General features: G+C 36.5%; 1 protein-coding gene across 4 annotated transcripts; it reads left to right on the top strand.

Moving 5' to 3' along the window:
• The first annotated feature begins 450 nt into the window (after positions 1-450).
• LOC107744896 (caprin-2-like) lies at positions 451-11,403 on the top strand. 4 transcript variants are annotated; one of them, XM_016558712.1, is made up of 21 exons: positions 451-626; positions 2,378-2,621; positions 2,724-2,786; positions 2,867-2,953; positions 3,035-3,273; positions 3,993-4,075; positions 4,820-4,957; positions 5,047-5,087; positions 5,180-5,431; positions 6,027-6,068; positions 6,148-6,267; positions 6,424-6,508; positions 6,904-6,956; positions 7,075-7,170; positions 7,330-7,416; positions 7,888-8,001; positions 8,109-8,283; positions 8,985-9,155; positions 9,392-9,498; positions 9,862-9,922; positions 10,084-11,403. In XM_016558712.1, exons 1-21 carry the CDS (start codon positions 622-624, stop codon positions 10,644-10,646), a joined length of 2,826 nt encoding a protein of 941 aa, XP_016414198.1. In that variant the 5' UTR covers positions 451-621; the 3' UTR covers positions 10,647-11,403. The 4 variants fall into 4 exon arrangements, with proteins under 4 accessions (XP_016414198.1, XP_016414197.1, XP_016414196.1 ...); XM_016558711.1 differs by having other exon boundaries at positions 7,060-7,170; XM_016558710.1 differs by having other exon boundaries at positions 6,898-6,956; positions 7,060-7,170.
• Positions 11,404-18,752: the final 7,349 nt, after the last annotated feature.

Raw genomic sequence — 18,752 nt, 5'->3', positions numbered from 1 at the left:
AACAAACTATTTACCATAAAATTACAAATGACAGTGACAAATTTATCAATTTTCTCAGTTTTTACACAAAATTGTAGTGTAAACGTCAAGCTGAATCATTCAATCATTTACATATTCTCAATAACTACAAACAAACCATTATTTAGTACCACATTTGTTAGCCCCTTGAATGGCAGACTAAATTTGCAACCCTGTTACTTATTCAACCCTGTTACCCATTCTGGAAAAGTTATTTGTATATATTATTTAATGTAAATGATAGATAGATAGATAGATAGATAGATAGATAGATGGATAGATGGATGCTGTGGGTGGGTGGATGGATGAGAGCGTGAGAGAGAGAGTGCTGAGACTGCGCGCGGGGGACTGTCCTGTGTTTGGCTGTGACGTCATGATTGCTCCGCCAGCTGATGGGGTTCCTTCTGCTCTGAGGGCATAAAAAGGTGAGAGGCGGCTGCGGTCTGTCCTCTCTGTTTCCTCACCGCTTTATATCGTCTTTCCACCAGCTCACCGAAAGGCTACCTCGTTTGCTTCGACTCAAAATGAGCAGCCTTCCCACCCAAGTCATCTTAACGATCTGAAACGCAGCAAACGAACACACACCGGCTCTGGCAGAGACGCATGAGGTAGGTGCGATTTCTGCAAATGCTTTGCTCATTGCACCTGTGTGTTATGTTGTCACATGCATCTGTGGCTTTATTCGTCCTCTAGCAACTTATTTGCGTTTTCTGCGCGTGCTTTTGGGTGGTGGCACCACGTCGATGCTGTTTGGGCAGGATTATTCTGGAAAGCATCAAACTCGTGTCGGATAAAGTCTTTAAAAGTTGCATTTTGCTCTGTTGTAACTGCTCTTTTTCAAATGCAAGTTATTATAGCTTCTTTTGGTGATCTACTGGATGCATAATCAATGTTTACGAACGCCAGAATTGCATCAGACGATATTTGTAAATGGCTGATAGTAAACGACTACGGTTTTAATGTTACATCGTGATTTCCGGGGTTAATTCGCTTTTGAATGTTGCATTTGTATTCCAGCATGTAAATGCCATGTCATGGTGAGCACTGGCGAATGTCCAGACACAAGGGAAGATTTTAGCTCACATAATTGAGTTCTACACTCACTGTTCAGGCTGTGCCTTTTGGGTTTAACTTTACAGTATGTGTGCTGAGATTTTCTTTTCATCCCTTTGTGCTGAGATTCTTTTATTGTCATTGAATGATTGAACTCCTTGCATGAAGAACCAGGATACAGCCTATTGCCTTATGCATGCTTTTAACTTAAAGGCAAAGGTAGTATTTATATAGCACAGCACAGGCATAAAAAACATTTAAAGGTTCATTTTAAATCATTTAAGAACAAAAGTGAATAGGGAAATAAATATAGAAAAATAAGTATAATATAAGTGTATTAAGAGTTCATAATTTTTTCTCATTTACTCATCCACGTGTCAGACCTGTACGAATACAAAAGTTTTTGAAGCATCAGGGTTATTATAGTTAACCAAGACTAAAACCATAAAAACGTTTTGTTAATTCAGTTAAAATATGTTAACTTTGTTTAAAATTATTTCAGCTGTTTCAGCTCTTGTTGTAGAAACCCTTCTCATTTTCGTTTAGTTGAACTTGATGTAGGCCTACTGAAATAAAATTTCAGTATTTAATATCAAATATTATAAAATCTGACAAACCCAATAAAAATGACAAACACACAACAAAATTACTAAAACTTTAACAAGGATTAAAATGAAAACGTAACACATTAAATACCTTAATATGATATTATAAACTATTAATAAAACTATAATAGTATCTCAGTGAAACCAAAACAACACTGAAGAATTTACTGATAATTGCACTGCAAAAAAAAGTCCGTAAAATTTGCGGTAAAAAAAACTACCGTAAAATTAATGTCCAATACATGTAATGTCCAATACAGTTTTTCACCGTATATAGTAGGGGAATTTACCGTTAACCATTTAACAGGTTTTTACTGTAGCATTTTTACAATCTTTTACCGTTAAATTCACGGTCATTTTTTACAGTGTGGAGATTATTGGTGATTTTTAAATTTAGCGTTAGCTAGTTTTATTCTACATTGCCCAGTGAGGGTCGCTTCCATCACATGACCCTGTATTATTAGACTCTTTTGGTTGCGGAATAACTTTAAAAATACCTGCACATGTATTTTTGAGTGTGTGATGCTGTATGACTACTGTGGTATGGAAATGTTTTTTTTTTTTTATAAATTAGGCAATGCTAATTATCTTACTCCATAAGACGTTACCTAATATTCCATTCTGAGAATGGCTATAAACATCTCTTTTTAGTTCCATAATAAATAGTGTGACCTTTCTGTTCATTGTCCCCTCTGCTTCAGAGAGACCAAGATCATGGTTCAGCTGTCACCATCTCGGACTATAGAGACATTAACTCCGTCGGAGTTGACTATGGAGAAGGAAGATGACCAGGGCAGCCTTAAATCCGAGTCCCCTCGAGTGCTTACCGCCCTCCAGCTCGCTTTTAACCCCACCACCACGACCACCTATTACGGCTACGAGAAATACATTGAGGACGGCCTCATCTGCCTCAAGCACAAGATCCGCAACATTGAGAAAAAGAAGGTGCCTTTATTATGTTATTTAGGTGGAAACCGCATGAAGGAACCCCAATGTGCTTCACTCCTGTCTGTGTGCGTAAAACAAAGCTACTTTTTATTCTTACAGCTGAAACTGGAAAGCTACAGTGAGAGGCTGAAGAAGGGGGACAAACTAAATCCAGACCAACAGGTATTCATTCTTCATTTTATGTGTTGCATCTTGGGAAATGGGGCTTGTTTCAGCATGACAGATGTGTGGTAATGTTGTAGGAAGCTGTGGGGAAGTACGATGAGGTGATCCACAATCTTAAATTTGCCAAAGAGCTCCAGAAGACCATTGGTGCCCTCACACAAGATGTAAGTTTCATGCATTCGTAAAGTACAGAGCGAAATCAAACAGTTCTGCATATTTCACTGGATCTTCTGATTTCTCCATAGTTATTGAAGGCTCAGCGGAAAACTGCTCGACAAGAGAAGTTGATGAGGATTGAAGAAGAGAGGAAACGTCTTAGCTTGATGCTCCAGGTGCAATACATCCTCCACAGTCTGCAGAGAGAGGACGTCCGGAGGAACTTCTGCAACGCAAGACAACATTCCTGTTACCTGTCCACACAGGACATTGAGTGCTTGCTGGATCTGGCCTCATTATTGGGATGCAAAAGAAACCATAGGATGAGGTTTGTGCTGCACCTGATACGGTCTTCTGCTCTGTAGTCAGTGTTTTTGTGGTGTTACTTTGTACATTTTTTTTAAATTTTATTTTATTATTTTAAAGGACTTGTCAGTGTCATTTTACATGGCTGTCTGGAGTTCTTACTTCTGATTGGTCAAACGCATTCTGTGAAGATGATTTTTTTTTTGACTGCTAACTTTAAATTTAGGTACTGATTTCCTACATTGCTTTATGTGCGTGTTGTAGCACTTCAGTAATTTATGTACTTAATGGGAAATATTACACACCTAGCAAAAAAGTTTATAAGTGGGATAAATGGGATCACAAAACAAACTCCTTTGGGATGATACAAAAGATCTGATTTATTTTGCAATCTTACTTCTGATTGGTCAAACGCATTCTGTGAAGATGATTTTTTTTTTGACTGCTAACTTTAAATTTAGGTACTGATTTCCTACATTGCTTTATGTGCGTGTTGTAGCACTTCAGTAATTTATGTACTTAATGGGAAATATTACACACCTAGCAAAAAAGTTTATAAATGGGATCACAAAACAAACTCCTTTGGGATGATACAAAAGATCTGATTTATTTTGCAATTGCTAACTGCATGTTCTCCCTAGCATGGGTGCTTGCTGGTTATTTTTGATTCTATTACATTACTGTATTTGGGGTGTTTTTAGCCTGTTGGTGTGGCTTGATCTTTTGTGTTTCATGCACTAGTTTAGAGGATCAGATGGAACAGGCTGCTATTGTTTACGGGGAGCTTCTGGAAGGAAAAGAAAGACCAGTTGCTGGCTCGACATGTGAGTTTCTGTGATTGTCAAATTAATTTGGTAGCTTTCCAATTGTTATCCGAGCTAGGATGTTTTTTTTTTTTCCTTCAAAATATTATATAGGATAACAGTTATATAGCAATTATAGATGCATTTACTGCAAATGTAGGAGTAATAATAATTGCAAATATATAATTGTATTTTTGTAATGGCTTTATATTATTTAAGAGTAAACATGTACATATATAAATACATTACACAAAATACAATATGCCCTTTAATTTTAGTTGTATTGAGAATAATACATTTAAAGAGAAATACGTAAAACAAAAGAAATACAGTATGGCCTAATGCATTACACAAAATAAATGCAATGTTCTTTATTATTATTATTATTTATTATTATTATTATTATTATTATATTTTATATTAATAACAAATGCATGTAAATGTATAGGTTTTATAATTATGTAATGTATGCCATTTAATTTTAGTTGTATTATGAATGATAATACATGTAAATGTATAAATGCATTACACAAATTATGCATCATTATTATTTAAGGACAAACATTACAGAATAAATAAAATAGAATAAATGTATGTTTTGTATGTGCGCCCTAGAAACATTTAGTTCCTTTTGGGGAAATCAAGCAAAAGGAACCCACTTCTATTTTGGTGTTGATGAGGGTTTGAGTCTTACTGATGAAGGGATCGTGGGGGTACAAAGATAAAAACTGACTTATTTTTATGACCGCTGTCATTCTTCCACAGATAAGCACATGAAGGAAAAGCTACTTCGGCTAGTGGACTGTGGCTTTTTTGATCACATACCACTTCCTAAAGTTGACAGTCAAGAGAAGACTGAGACCCTAAAGGCGGACCCTCCATCTAGGCCTTGTGGCCTCTCCAGTGAGATTTCATTCAAATTTAACTTCCAATTTCTGTCTAAACAGCTATTAATTTACATTAAAAATTTCATTGATATTTCTGCATTTTAGCACTGGTGAAGCTGAGCTCAAAAGGAGTGCCTTCCAAAGAGGTAAGAACAAGTGACGTGTCAAACGCCATCAAGTGCTATAAACTGTGTTTTGGAGAAGCTCTAGCGTTTCAGTAACTTCTGAATGGTGCCAGTTTCTTAACAGACAATACCTACCTGAAACGGACGTCACTGAGCGCAGACAGGATGAGAACACGTCGCCCCATAGTTGGAAGGAGGAGTTTTTAGCCATGAAGGAAAGGGAGCCACCAGACTCATGGGAAATGGAGTTTTCTGAGGCTCCTGCGTCCTCTCAGTCCCCCACACAGAAGCCATGGAAAGGGGCAGCAGGATTGATTCCTAAGACTGCAGACATTGCGAAGAGGCCTACGGTTGACCCAAAGGAGGTGAGACTTCTCTAACTTGTCTATTGAAATGGCACTTGAGGTGACCTGAATTGAAAATTGGGGTATTTTCCAATGTCAGTCCCAAGATGTTTGCAAAATAATCATTTTTTTTTTTCTTAAAATATATATATATATATTTTAATTTTTATTCTTTATTCCAAGGACCCCCAAATATGATGATCCGCTTTGCTAAAATAAAGGCATTTATGCATTTTCATTTATACTGAGTGAAGAAAAAAGAAATGCAGGAAAAACTAATTACAATACTTCGGAAAATAAGTTTACCCATCCCCCACACATACAAAGTACAACTTTTTTTCCCCCTATCCAATATTAGAATTTTATAATACAATATAGAATTTTATAATATAGAATTGCACATTCAATTTATTTTTGTCATTTATTTTTTTACAAAGACTCCTAGTGCCCTCTTGTGGTCCCCAGGACTCTGTGGACCCTAGTTTTAAAATCTCTTAAAGGTGTTGCTGCTTAAACGACTGAACTTGCATGTTGGCGGTTTGCTGAGTTGGGGAGCCATTTGAAATGTAACTAGGTCAGTTTCTGTCTCTTCACATAAATGTTGCGTCTTTTCTAGAAATGTCAAAGAAAGAGCAAGGAGGAGCAGGACTCTAAACCGGTGAGTTATTTACATTCATCGTAAATTCTTTAGTATATCAAAGCAGTTAAAGTGTTAGTTTTATGCTGTGTACTTACAGATGCCTGTCGCAGTGGAAGTCTTTGGCTCTCCATCTCCATTACCAAAAGACCCTGTTCAGCGCAAACAGCAGTTGGAGTCTCTGATGGACCAGATCTCAGGATCCTTCAGCTTCATGCAGGCATGCATTTAAAGATTTTGCAAAAAATAAAAAAACATAAATTGCAACAATACAACTAATTTGCAGCAGTACAATTTAATTTTCCTATTTTTGTCAAAACAGAACTTTCAGAAAGTAAGTTTTTACAGAATTGTCTTTTTTTTTTTTTTTTTGCAGGAGTCTCTTCTGGATGGAGAAATGTCACCCGTAAACAGTCAAACAAAGAGATGCCGTCCATCTCCAGGCTCCTCTACTCCTCTTGGTACATGAGTGCTCCATATTAAATGAGTAACACTAAAGTGTAGAATGGCGTTAAAGAAATAGTTTCTAAAAAAAAAAATTGAATTTGGCAAAAAACTCGCCCTGAGGCAATACAAGATGTAAATGAGTCCGAGCTGTCAGAATGAGAATCCAAACAGCTGATAAAAACATCACAATCCACACAACTCCAGTTGATCAATTAATGTCTTGTGAAGCGAAGAGCTGTTTGGACTCATTCTGACGGCTCCCATTCACTGCAGAGGATCCATTGGAGAGCAAGTGATGTTATGATAAATTCTGAAATCTGTTCCCATGAAGAATCTACACCTTGGATGGGCTGAGGGCAAGTACATTCCTTTAAACTAATACTGACAGTCGGTTTCTTTTAACGTGCAGCACAGAGGAAATTAACGAAAAGCCCATCAGATATTCTGCCTCAATCCCAGCAGGTGAATATGTTTGACTTGATGAGAGCTTTTTTTGTGTATAACAATAAAAAATGTGGTCACTCTTTCCTGTGACGAACTAATGACATTTATTTTCTAATGGTAGAGCACTCCATTACGGATTCTGCTGTCTGGAGAGGCTAAAGGCTGTCTGTCGAATGGAGACCGTTCTATAAATGGCTCTGACCTTGATCTACACCACGAAGAGAAGCCACATGTAAGTTGTTGTGTGTTTTTTTTTTTTTTTTTTTTTTTTTTTTTTTTTTTTTTTTTTTTTTGGTGGTGGTACAGTTATTAAATGTATGCTACCAAATAGCAGCTTTCACATAAGCTTGTAATTTTACATATGCTGTAATGGCAACTGTTGTGTTTGTAGAAACAAGGTGAGGGCTTCACCTCTCCTCCACTGTACTGCAGGGGATCCTCCATCTCAGTCCCATTAGAAAACCAGAGCACTGTACAGGTATGCACTGAATGGACAAATAATAAACTAGGAATGTTATTTCTTTATTTCTTTAGTTTTTTTATTTGCATGCATAAATGGATGTTTGAAGGTTTTTTTATTTTTTTTATTTTTTCTTTGTGAGGTTGGAATTTAAGTTATACATGTATTTTTAATTCACGTTTAAGGTTTATTTTTTTTTTTTTTTTTTTTTTTTAATTTTTTTTTTTTTTTTTAGATGTCCTTTTTTGGCGGTTTTGATATTCTAATTAATGCTCATTTCTAATTTCTAAATTTAGTATAGAAATTATCTATATTGACCACAATTTGTGTTTTAGTGTTTATAATCTTGACTTTATCTGGAACGTTTTGTGGCAATGAGCTTTTACAAGTGGGAAGTGAAATTACTGGAGATGGCATGTGGTGCCACGAAAATGACTGTTGTTCTGTGTTTTAAAACAATGTGTTTGGGATTGACTTTGTGTGTGTCAGGCAGGAAAGCAAATGTTATGCAATGGAGTATCAACTGTGTCTGCACAGACATTTTCCACCCCACCTAGTCACAGATCCATCAGTGCAGAAAACGCCTTCCACAACATTCACTCTGTGAGAATGTGTTTTGTTCTCGCATGCATCCAAAGTCCCTAACATCAGTTCCACTTATTTAAATAAAAATGCAGAACATATGATCTGAACGTCCCTCTCCTCATCAGGTGTTTAATGTGGCATCTTTGCCCATCAGTGAGAGCTCAGGGTTGAAGTCAGATGAGAGTGGTTTCTCGGAGTCCATGCATCTGAGTTACACATCAGCCAAAACCCCGAATTACTCCACCGCCAGCACCCAGACACCTCCTGAGCTCAACCTACCTGAAGATGACCTACAGATTGGTAAAACATGCGCCCGCATGCAATTTTATCCAGAGTGCAATTTTATCCAGAGTGCATATATTATAGTTAATATAATATAATTTTTATTTATTTATTTTTTTTACATTTGTTTAAATTGAAGTTTGAATTTTATGTATTTTATATTTATATAATGCATACATTATAATGTTATGATGCCGAAATTCACTAGCATTTAAAACTATTAATTTTAGCTTAGTGTTTTTTTTTTATTATTAATTTTTTTTTATATTGGTCATTTATTGGTGAAATAGATAAATTATCTGTTTTGGCCAGAATTTTAATATTGACGCATCCCCAGTGCATAGAGGAGAAACAATAATGTACAGTATGTGGAAAATAATGTGTTTTTTTTACTTTAAACCGCATAAACACATTTCATTACACCAAATACACAAAATAATGTTCTTTTTAGCAGCATCATATGACCCCTTTAAGCAATTTCTCATTGAGATTGTTAGATGTTGCTCGCAGTGTGTGACAGTGAAGACTTTAATATCCTTCTCACTGTAGGAGATGTTTAGTCCCCAAAATGTAGGCAAAACTTCCCCCTCACACTCATAACCAGTTTCTCCATGTTTTTTCGAATGGTGATATTCAATTAAGAGTTATAAATTCTGGTAAGTTTCATAACATTCTGGTAAAAAAGGCCTATTCTCTCTTATTCTCGTGTGTCCTTGCAGAAGGCCAGTACCAGCTGGAGTGTCCAGTCAGTGGAGGTGGTCACGTGTTTTCTGGCCCTCAGCCACAGTCTCGTCTGGGTCAGTCGTGCTACCCCCGTGGTACAGCGAGAGGTATGACGCGTGCAGGCAGGGGTTTGGGTCACTCATACAGATCACCTGGTGGCTACAGAGGTACCTTCCTCTTCCTCGGTCTCTTTCACTTTCTGTTAATCTTTCACCTTTACATTTAAATAGTGTGCAGATCACGTTATAGTGGTGTATTTCTTGTCACCTGAAACACAAACACTGTTTACTGTTGCCTTTGCACAAACTTTATTAATCTGTGCTATTGGATCTTCGCATTTTGCAGTTTGGAGAAGACATGGATTAGTAGTGTAAAACAAATTTTTTTTTTGGCTGATTGACAGGTGGTTATGAGGCATACAGAGTGAATATGCATTCTCCAGGAGGAGGCTTCATATCCCAGACCCACACCACACACAGAGACCCTGGATCTGCCCTTTATGTGTCCAGAGTAAGTTTGATTTTCTTAATTTATTTGTTTACTGAATGTCACAGTTTATAATTTTTATTTCAATGTATAAAAAAAAACTAATTTATCAAGTGTTTAGGCATTCTATTCTATTCTATAATATTATATGATATTCTATTATATTATACTGAGTTAATGTTTTCATTTTTTTTTTTTTTTTTTTTTTTTTTTGTAGATCAGATTTACTGTTTGTCATTTTATATAAACGAATAGGTCTTCTATTCATTTAGTGTTGTGTTATAATATAGATTTTAATATTTTGGGTGAGTGTTGTCATTGTCTATATTTTAAATGAAAAGCTAGTCAGTAGTTTTTATTTATTTTATTTACTTATCTTGCTAACAGGAAAACGGGTATCTCCAGAGCTTCAAACGAGGTGGAGGCACAGCAACTCAAAGGAGCAATGGTATGAGCCATCACTCATACATTGACTGATATTTTATAGAACTATATATAATACTGATACTTATTTTAAAAAGAATGTTCTCTGTTGAAAATGGCTCTTAATAGATCAAAGTAACATCCTTAACTCCTGTGGTCTGTCTTTGTATCTCCTCACCTCTTTAGCCGGTTGGAGTGACTCCTCTCAGGTGAGCAGCCCGGACCGGGAGGGTGCGTATCCCCTCGACTCAGGAATCAGTGACACACTCTCCATCCCGCCAATGGAAGTGCCCATCACGCCCCAGGGCCCGCACACTCTGATGCCCGTACACGTGTACCCGCTCACCCAACTCCGTGTGGCCTTCTCCGCCGCCCGCACTGCAAACTTCGCCCCCGGCACTCTGGATCAGCCAATCTCTTTCGACCTGCTGCACACCAACCTTGGCGAAATGTTTGATACGACCACCGGCCGTTTCACCTGTCCCGCTGCCGGTGCTTACGTTTTCATCTTCCACATCCTGAAGCTGGCCATCAGTGTACCCCTGTACATCAACCTCATGCGCAACGAAGAGGTGATGGTGTCTGCTTATGCCAACGATGGCGCTCCCGACCACGAGACCGGGAGCAATCATGCTGTCCTCCAGCTGTTCCAGGGCGACCAAGTGTGGCTGCGACTGCACCGTGGAGCCATCTATGGCAGTAGCTGGAAGTACAGCACCTTTTCTGGTTTCCTGCTGTACCAGGACTGAACATCCATCTCTAAATGGGCACAAAAAGGGAGAATGGGGCATTTTGGATGTTTTTTGAAAGTTACTCTGCACTTTATTGCGCTTTCGGTTATGCATGGTGCAATTGCATGTTAGAAAGATCATGTTCAATAGTATAAAGTCAGTGTTAAAGCTAATGTAAGCTGTTTGCTGGTGAAAGTTTACAAAGGTTTTTCTGGGTTCTTTTTATTTATTATTATTATTATTATTATTATTATTATTATTATTATTATTATTATTATCATCAGTACATTTAAAATATTTCTTTTTTTTTTTGTTTTTTTTGTGAGTTGAGCGCATTTACTGTGTACTTGGATACTCATAACCCAAAGTAGCGGCATTTAGTTTGCACTAAATTGAAATCCTAACATTCAGAAGCATCTTCTGGTGTCTGTTTAATGGCCCTGTTGCTCATCAGCTCATTTTACATGAGATTGAGAGGTTTTCCAGCCATGCAGGAGTTTGCAAAATGGTGCTTTTCGTTTTTTTTTTTTTTTTGGGTCGCTGAATACATGCATCGCTTTTCAAGAATGGAAGATTTATTTTCTGGTAATACTTGACATGTTGAGCACTTTAAAAAAGGGACTTGGTGGCCTTTTTGGGGTGTATGTGTGTTAATTTGTGCATTTGTCTGTGAAATATACTGTGAGTGGTGATCACTTGAACACGGACTCTTGCTGAGAAGGTGTTTAGGCCAAAATTGCTCCCTCTTGTGCCTGAAATAAAAATGTGCAGTTAATGTCTGTGATTGTGTCATTTGTGCATTAACCCTTTCATGCATGGTGTCCACTGGAGTGGACAGATGTTTGGAATCCATTTTGAACCATTTAGGTTGTAGTACCATGTCCCAACCACCAAGTGGTGAACCCCCAGAGCACTGTCTACAATTCCATTTAATTATTGTCTTTATTTTTTGTTTTGAGAGCACATCATAAATTCAAAAAGACGGAGGGAAGAGGAGATGCACCAATTACCTCAGGAATAAGTGTAAAATCCTTTTATTCTCAGAAAACCTCAGGTACAAAAATATTTTTCACCTAAATGGGTTGTTAGAGATACTTTTATCCAGATTTTAACTATATGTATTTTTTTTTTTGATGACAAAATATAGCTGTCCACTCCAGTGGATGTCATGCACCAAAGGGTATATTATGCCTAATGGATATATATATAGAGTCCCCTGATTTTGTAGGTTTTAGTTAAAAGTGTGATATATATACATTTGAATAGTTTTATTAAACAAATGTTAAATAGTCTTTGGATTTTATAATTTATGTCATTGCTTACAGTCTATTTATTTATTAGGTCATAAGTGTAGGCATGTACTGTATGAGTGCAGGAATATGTGTGCATGATTGCATTAGTGTGTGTGTGGTGGGAGGGTGTATGTGATTGTGTGTGTACTTGTGCTCACGTATGATTCTGGTTTTAAATAAAAGTTGGCCATTTCTAAATTAAAAAAAAATACTTTTGAGACATAGAATGTTATGTTTTTCAAATGTCCTCTCTATTTATTGTTGTTAATGTTCCAAGACTTCCGATGCAAAAGCCTCTAAAAGTTACATTTGCCAAAAATGAGCTAACAATATCTAGTAGTGAATGCTCTCTGCACATAATATACGTTCATTAAATACTTTAATTTCAAACCAGCTAGATCCCAGCCTCAGCCCATTCAGAAGTACAGTACTTATACAGAAACACATACAAAGCCTAGGTGTCTGATAATGTGTATTCATTCCATTTGCTCTTAGTAAATGTTTTAATTTCTATTGAATGTTCTATTGAATCACTTTTTATACCGTTGATGCATAGTGTCCACTACAGTGGACAGATATGTAACTCCCTCAAAATAAAATAAAATTGGAAAAAAAAAAAGTTACTGGCACGATTTTTCACTTGTTTAAAAATAAAAACAAACATTAAAAGTTATTACTTTGGGATTTAATAATTCATGCATGAAAGGGTTAAGTACAGTGGAAAAGCTGTTTCTTCTCTAACCGTTTAGGTTCGTATTGAAGTTGAAAGTGTGGGTGGTTCACCTCTCTTTGAACGACAGAATAGTCTGTCACAAATTTAGGCTTCATTTAATTAGGACTGATTTTCATCACCTGAAGTTTCTTCTGTTGTACTCAGTTTGCCAACAGTGACAAAGCTGAAAGGGTTTTCTCAAGCTTTTTATGAGGGAGGGGGGAGTTTTCAGTTAAAATGTGCAAGAAAATGGAAGGAAAGAAGACCACTTGCAATTTGGTGATGCAATCATTGACATCCGTCCTGCATGAGACAGATCGAGACTGCCGAGAGGTTTGTCTGCATGTTGGTTCATGGGTCTTTATGGGTGTTTCCTGAACTATTTTCACACTCTTCAGGTAAGGTGGTAATCTTATTTTTATTTAATGTCAATTTGATATTAGTTGTCAAATATTATATAAACAACAACAAAAAAATCAATTTCCCATCACATTTCAAGTGATTTATTGTGATTGATTGTGTTTTGTGCTTTTTAAAAACAATTTTTAGAATAGATGTATCATTCCTAAATACAAAATATTTTCACGTTTTGATACAATTGCAATTACATGATACAATTACAGCTTTAGTGGAAATACGGTAAAAACTGATTTATTACACTCTATTTGCATTTAAACTTGTAACTCGTGTTTTTATGCAAGACTTTGTTTAAAATGTATTGTCTGCGACATTAAAGAAACACCCTTGTTTTAAGAGAAGGTCCCTTGCAAATTAAAGAGTAATGATATTTGTGTCACCTTGACAATTTGACATGTAAAAAGTTTTAAAATTCCTGTTATTTTCCATTTAATCGAGAGGACATTGCATTGTCTCGTTGAACATGTTTTAAAGCAGGGGTGCCCAAACTTGGTCCTGGAGGGCCGGTGTCCTGAAGAGTTTAGCTCCAGCCCCAATTAAACACACCTGAACCAGCTAATCAAGCTCTTAGGCATACTAGAAACTTGAAGGCAGGTGTGTTGAGGCAAGTTGGAGCTAAACTCTGCAGGACGCCGGCCCTCCGGGACCGAGTTTGGGCACCCCTGTTTTAAAGTGTTTTGAGATTAACACAAGAGGCCACTGTTGTCCTACTCATTGATCACTTCAGGCTACTGGGCGTAATGGAAAAACAGATACATTAGTTCAGTAGGGTTTCCCGTGAGGGCTTCTACTCCGATCACTTAAGCTGATATAATAAGTCCTGCCAGTGGCTATGAATGTCACAATGCACAAATGTTTACTTTCCACTGCTCATCTCTAACAGCCGAGTGTGTTTGTTCATTTTGCTTTCTGTGAATGCCTTTTCTAATGTAAGAGAATTCAAGGTTATAAGTATGGTCTACTTGTCCTAATAACTTATAAAGGAACAGTTCAACCATAAACGAAAATTCTGTCATTTACTCACCCTAAAGTTGTTCCAAATCTGTGTGAGTTTCTTTCTACCGTTGAACACAAAAGATAATGTTTTGAAGAATGTTAAAGGTAGGCATCAACTTGAATAGTACTATGGAATAAAATGAAATGGAAGTCAACTGTTTGGTTACCAACATTCTTCAAAATCTCTTTGTGTGTTTGTTCTACAGAAAAAAGAAACTCGGCCAGGTTTGGAACCGGCGTAGAGTGAGTAAAAAAAAGTCCTCTCCACCAATAAGCCGGTGTGTGGTGGGCGTTCTGGCGCACTATGGCTGCCGTCGCATCATCCAGGTGGATGCTGCACACTGGTGGTGGATGAGGAGATTCCCCCTGACAATGTAAAGCGCTTTGAGTGCCTAGAAAAGCGCTATATAAATGTAATGAATTATTATTATTATTATTATTATTATTATTATTATTATTATTATTATTATTATTATTATTATTATTATTATTATTATTATTATTATTATTATTATTATTATTATTATTATTATTATTATTATTATTAAATGATGACAGAATTTTTATTTTTGGGTGAACTATCCCTTTAAGATTACTATTTATCATGATATCATTACTTGTGTCAAGCTGACTGTCTCTTTACTATAACAATGTGTTGATCTTTGTGGTCATGACACCTGTATATTGGTCTTTTGCAAACATATGTTTCTCTGTGGACTGTTTTGTCAGCTCAATTGAGCTGATCTAGAAAGATTCAGTCTGACTAGTTCAACATGTTGGAAGCAAATCAAAATAGTTGACTTGCCCAGACTTGTTCACATAATGCCCTTCCCTTCTTAAACATAGTTTACCCCCCTTTATTAGGTCATGTCCTATGTAAACCCACCGCCACTCCTCCTTACATATACACATCACCTCCTGTGTTCTGCAACATCCCAGGATGGCTGGGATGGTCAGCTGTCTTCTTGCATGCCATGGTCTGGAGATTCTTTTTTTAAAATTTTTTTTATTTTTTTGCTGGACTTTGGAAAAGCAGACTGTACTGTTTATTGTGTCCTTTGAACAAACTGTTCTTAACAAACATGTTGTCACTTTGCTTTTAGCTTTTAAGGGGAACACAGTCTTGGAGTGTAAATACTGCCTATAAAAATCCCACTTCTCTTTTTCAAGGTTCAGCCTGAGGCTTTCCTGCTTTTGAGTTCATAACAATATTGATTTCATGAGTCATATTCAGAGAAAGTGTTGGTTTGGGAAGACACCATCCTGTGGTTATATCCCTGAGATTACTGGCATAACTAAAAGACAACAATGAAACTACTAACAGCGGTTTGGTGGCACAGAGAGAGAGGGAGAAAAAAGTTAACTAGTCGACCATAATGACCATGATGTTCTGTTTTTACAAAAGCACCTCAAAATAATACCTGGAAGCCATTTATCTGCGGAAGACAGCAGCTAAATGGTGTATTCACACAAGCTGTTAAACGTTTGAGACCAAACAGTCATTTATTCCCATCTCCTGCCTTTAAACTTAATGCTGGTGATATTGTCATCTGCCACAATGTCCTTCCTGAGAGAAACTAGGTGTAGCTTGAGAACAAAAGGGCTGGTGACCGTGTCATTAGCAGAGATTAAGTGTATTTATTCATCTTGTACAACAGTTGTATGAAAATGGGTCGTTGTTGTAATGTCTGTCCTAGCAAGACACTCCTGCCACTGTTTCAAGCATTTATATTGACTATGTAATTCAATAGACTTTTTTTAATTACTCCTGAAATTATTAGCCATTTAAATTTTTTTTTTAAATTTAAGGTACATTCACAAGCGATCACGTCTTTCCAGTCAGATCAATAGCCTAATAAAGCAGTTACATGCAGCGGACCCCCTCATGGGGACGGCCATTTTGAGATCACATGACCAGCTGAATACTATTTAATTAATCTTATTAACTACCATTATTGGACATTTCCACTCGTCAGATAAATATAATTTTTTTTTGGCTAAGACCATTTCTTGGTAACTGCAAAATTTTGCAGCATGCTAGCCGTACACAACTGCCATATCGATTAGCGCAGCATAAATTACTCATTGTACTTTCAATTGAAGTGTGAATTACCATGGTATTTTTTGCTTGTTTTTGACTGAAAATTTAATATTGTTAGCATTGGTTTTTGTTATTAGGTTAATGCATGCATAGCATTTGAGTTGCAAAAACTGAAAACTGTTTGTCTGCAAAACGGGAAAATGAACATTTGCACCCTGATCTGAGTGTGGTGTCATAGTTTTGCATTTAAGTCCTAAACCCTGTGCCCACAGTCTTGCCAAAACTGTGGCAATGTTTTGCATATGTTTCCTATCATAACAACTTTTTGTGGCTTGCTTCTGTGTAATAAGGGATATTTTAGAATTATTTTCCATGAAAAGCACTTGTCAATTGATAAGTTTGTGTTGTGGGTTGGACTGCTGACAGACTTGTTGTATGACGAGTATTGTTTTAATATTTAGAGATGTTATATTGCTGTATAAATGCTCACTGTGGCTGATGAATTAAGATTACTTGGATCTCCTATTGTCAGCATTTAGAATAAGCTCATGTTGGCTTTTATCATTGTACTGTTTTGTATTTACTTCTCTTTTCTCATTACTTTCAGCACGGACTTTCTCAAAAAAAAAAAAAAAAATTCCTTAGCAGGGAAAGGCTGTATGCAAAATAGTTCAGCATAAATTCCCAGCATAACATGGCAGGAAATCCCCTTTTAGAGGTCCAGTCCAACACATTTACAGGGTGTCTTGCATTGTTGCAATCTGCAGTGCATGATGGGATGGGATAAATATCCTATTTTCCACCCAGGAAATAAACTCTGTAAGAGGCAATAGGGTTGCGATAAGATTTGCATCCGATTCTGCCAGTCGCTGGTGTTTTAATCTCTCTGATAACCATCTTCTCATAACAACTAAATTGAAAACAACTGGATTGCTAGTTTACAGGGATCTGCAGAAATCTATTGCAGAGGCTCATGCAGAATGTAAAAGAGTCCCAAACACCCAACAGAGTGAATGTTTTCTCATGCCCGTGACAGAATTCAGAGGTTTCGCACAAAAGAATGGCTGTGTGACTTGTGCTTGCATCTCTATGTGGAGGTCCAGGTGTATGATTTTAACCTGAAGCTGCACCCCATCATTTTTTCCCCTCCATGCGATCTCGCTCCTTCATGTTGAACGTATATTTTTCCTAAACGTCCTCCCCCACTCAATATCAACATGCCAGAGGCCCTGCAGTTAGTTTAGTCATGTGCTGTTTGGAATAGCATACTATTCTGGCAATATATATAGCATTTATAATGCGCAAAGTATGCAAGTTTTCTGTATGCAGTATGGATGAACTACAACACTTACCAGGATTATACCACTTATAATAGTATGCTATGTTTTTATTAATAATACAATTAATTTATGAATATTGCCAAAATAATTCAGAAATAAACCAACATTTCAACAAGATCTTCACTTCCAGGGAAACTGATACAGAATGAAAAAAGGAAGCTGTAGTCACTGGAGAAGCCAATATGGCTCCTTTTTAAAATAAATTGCTTTTTAGAGTATTAAGTGCGCAAACTAATCTTGCCATATTTCTGGAAGTGACAACATGTCAGACGCTCTCTATATATTAAATGCTATATATATATATATATATATATGTGTGTGTGTGTGTGTATATATGCACAATAAATCACATCTAGGAATTTATCTGCAAAGATGTCAACAATTCTGTGTTTTTCTGTCAATATGGGGTGCTGTGTGTACATTAATGAGGAAAAAAAATTAACTTAAATGATTTTAGCAAATGGCTGCAATATAACAAAGAGTGAAAAATTTAAGGGGGTCTGAATACTTTCCGTACCCACTGTATATGCACAATAAATCACATCTAGGAATTTATTTGTTTTAATGTGGTTTTGTTGTATTTCATGTGCATGTCATCTTATTAAATAAATTGTATTTATGCACATTTTGGAAATTGAATCCATATCCAGCATTTTTATGCAAAATCCAAATTTGCATATGAACATGTGAATGGAAACCTGACTTATGCTGTCCTATTTGCTATATTCAGATTAGCACACTAGCATACTATGCTTAAAACACCTGCAGTATATAGTATGTATTGTGTGCCTAGAATGCAAAGTTTATGTATGCGTGGAATACCCTGATTTGCATCTAAATATGCATCAAGTTACATTGTATTGTACGTGCATGTCTATTTTATCCCCATCCATCCACCATTTTTTTTTATTTTTATGTAGTATCACAATTTGCATAAAAATGTGAATGGAAACCCAACTAATACTATGCGCTTGACTTGTCCTTTTGTTTTCAGTCTTATTTGCTATGTTCAGAATGGCATACTATTCTTACTACTCCTACAGTGTATAGTATGTATTGTGTGCACAGTATGCAAATTTTATGTATACCCAGATGACCACATTTGCTTAAATATGTAGTATGCAGCAGATCACACTGTACTGAATACTAGATATCTCAAGTAATGAGGTATGTACAACAACAGTAGACAGTATCCATTATATACTGCCTAGTATGCAGTGAGTAGTAAATAAGCATTCCATTCCGAACATGACAACACTCCCGTTTACATACTCATGTGCTTTATAGCTTTAAACACCGAGCGTTACTTTTTTTTTTTTTTTTTTT

The sequence above is a fragment of the Sinocyclocheilus rhinocerous genome, unplaced genomic scaffold (genome assembly GCF_001515625.1).
Source record: "Sinocyclocheilus rhinocerous isolate Xijiao unplaced genomic scaffold, SAMN03320098_v1.1 scaffold258, whole genome shotgun sequence".
Lineage (NCBI taxonomy): Eukaryota > Metazoa > Chordata > Actinopteri > Cypriniformes > Cyprinidae > Sinocyclocheilus > Sinocyclocheilus rhinocerous.
The sequence above is the reverse complement of the archived record's forward strand: the minus strand, read 5'-3'. Positions and strand labels throughout refer to the sequence as shown.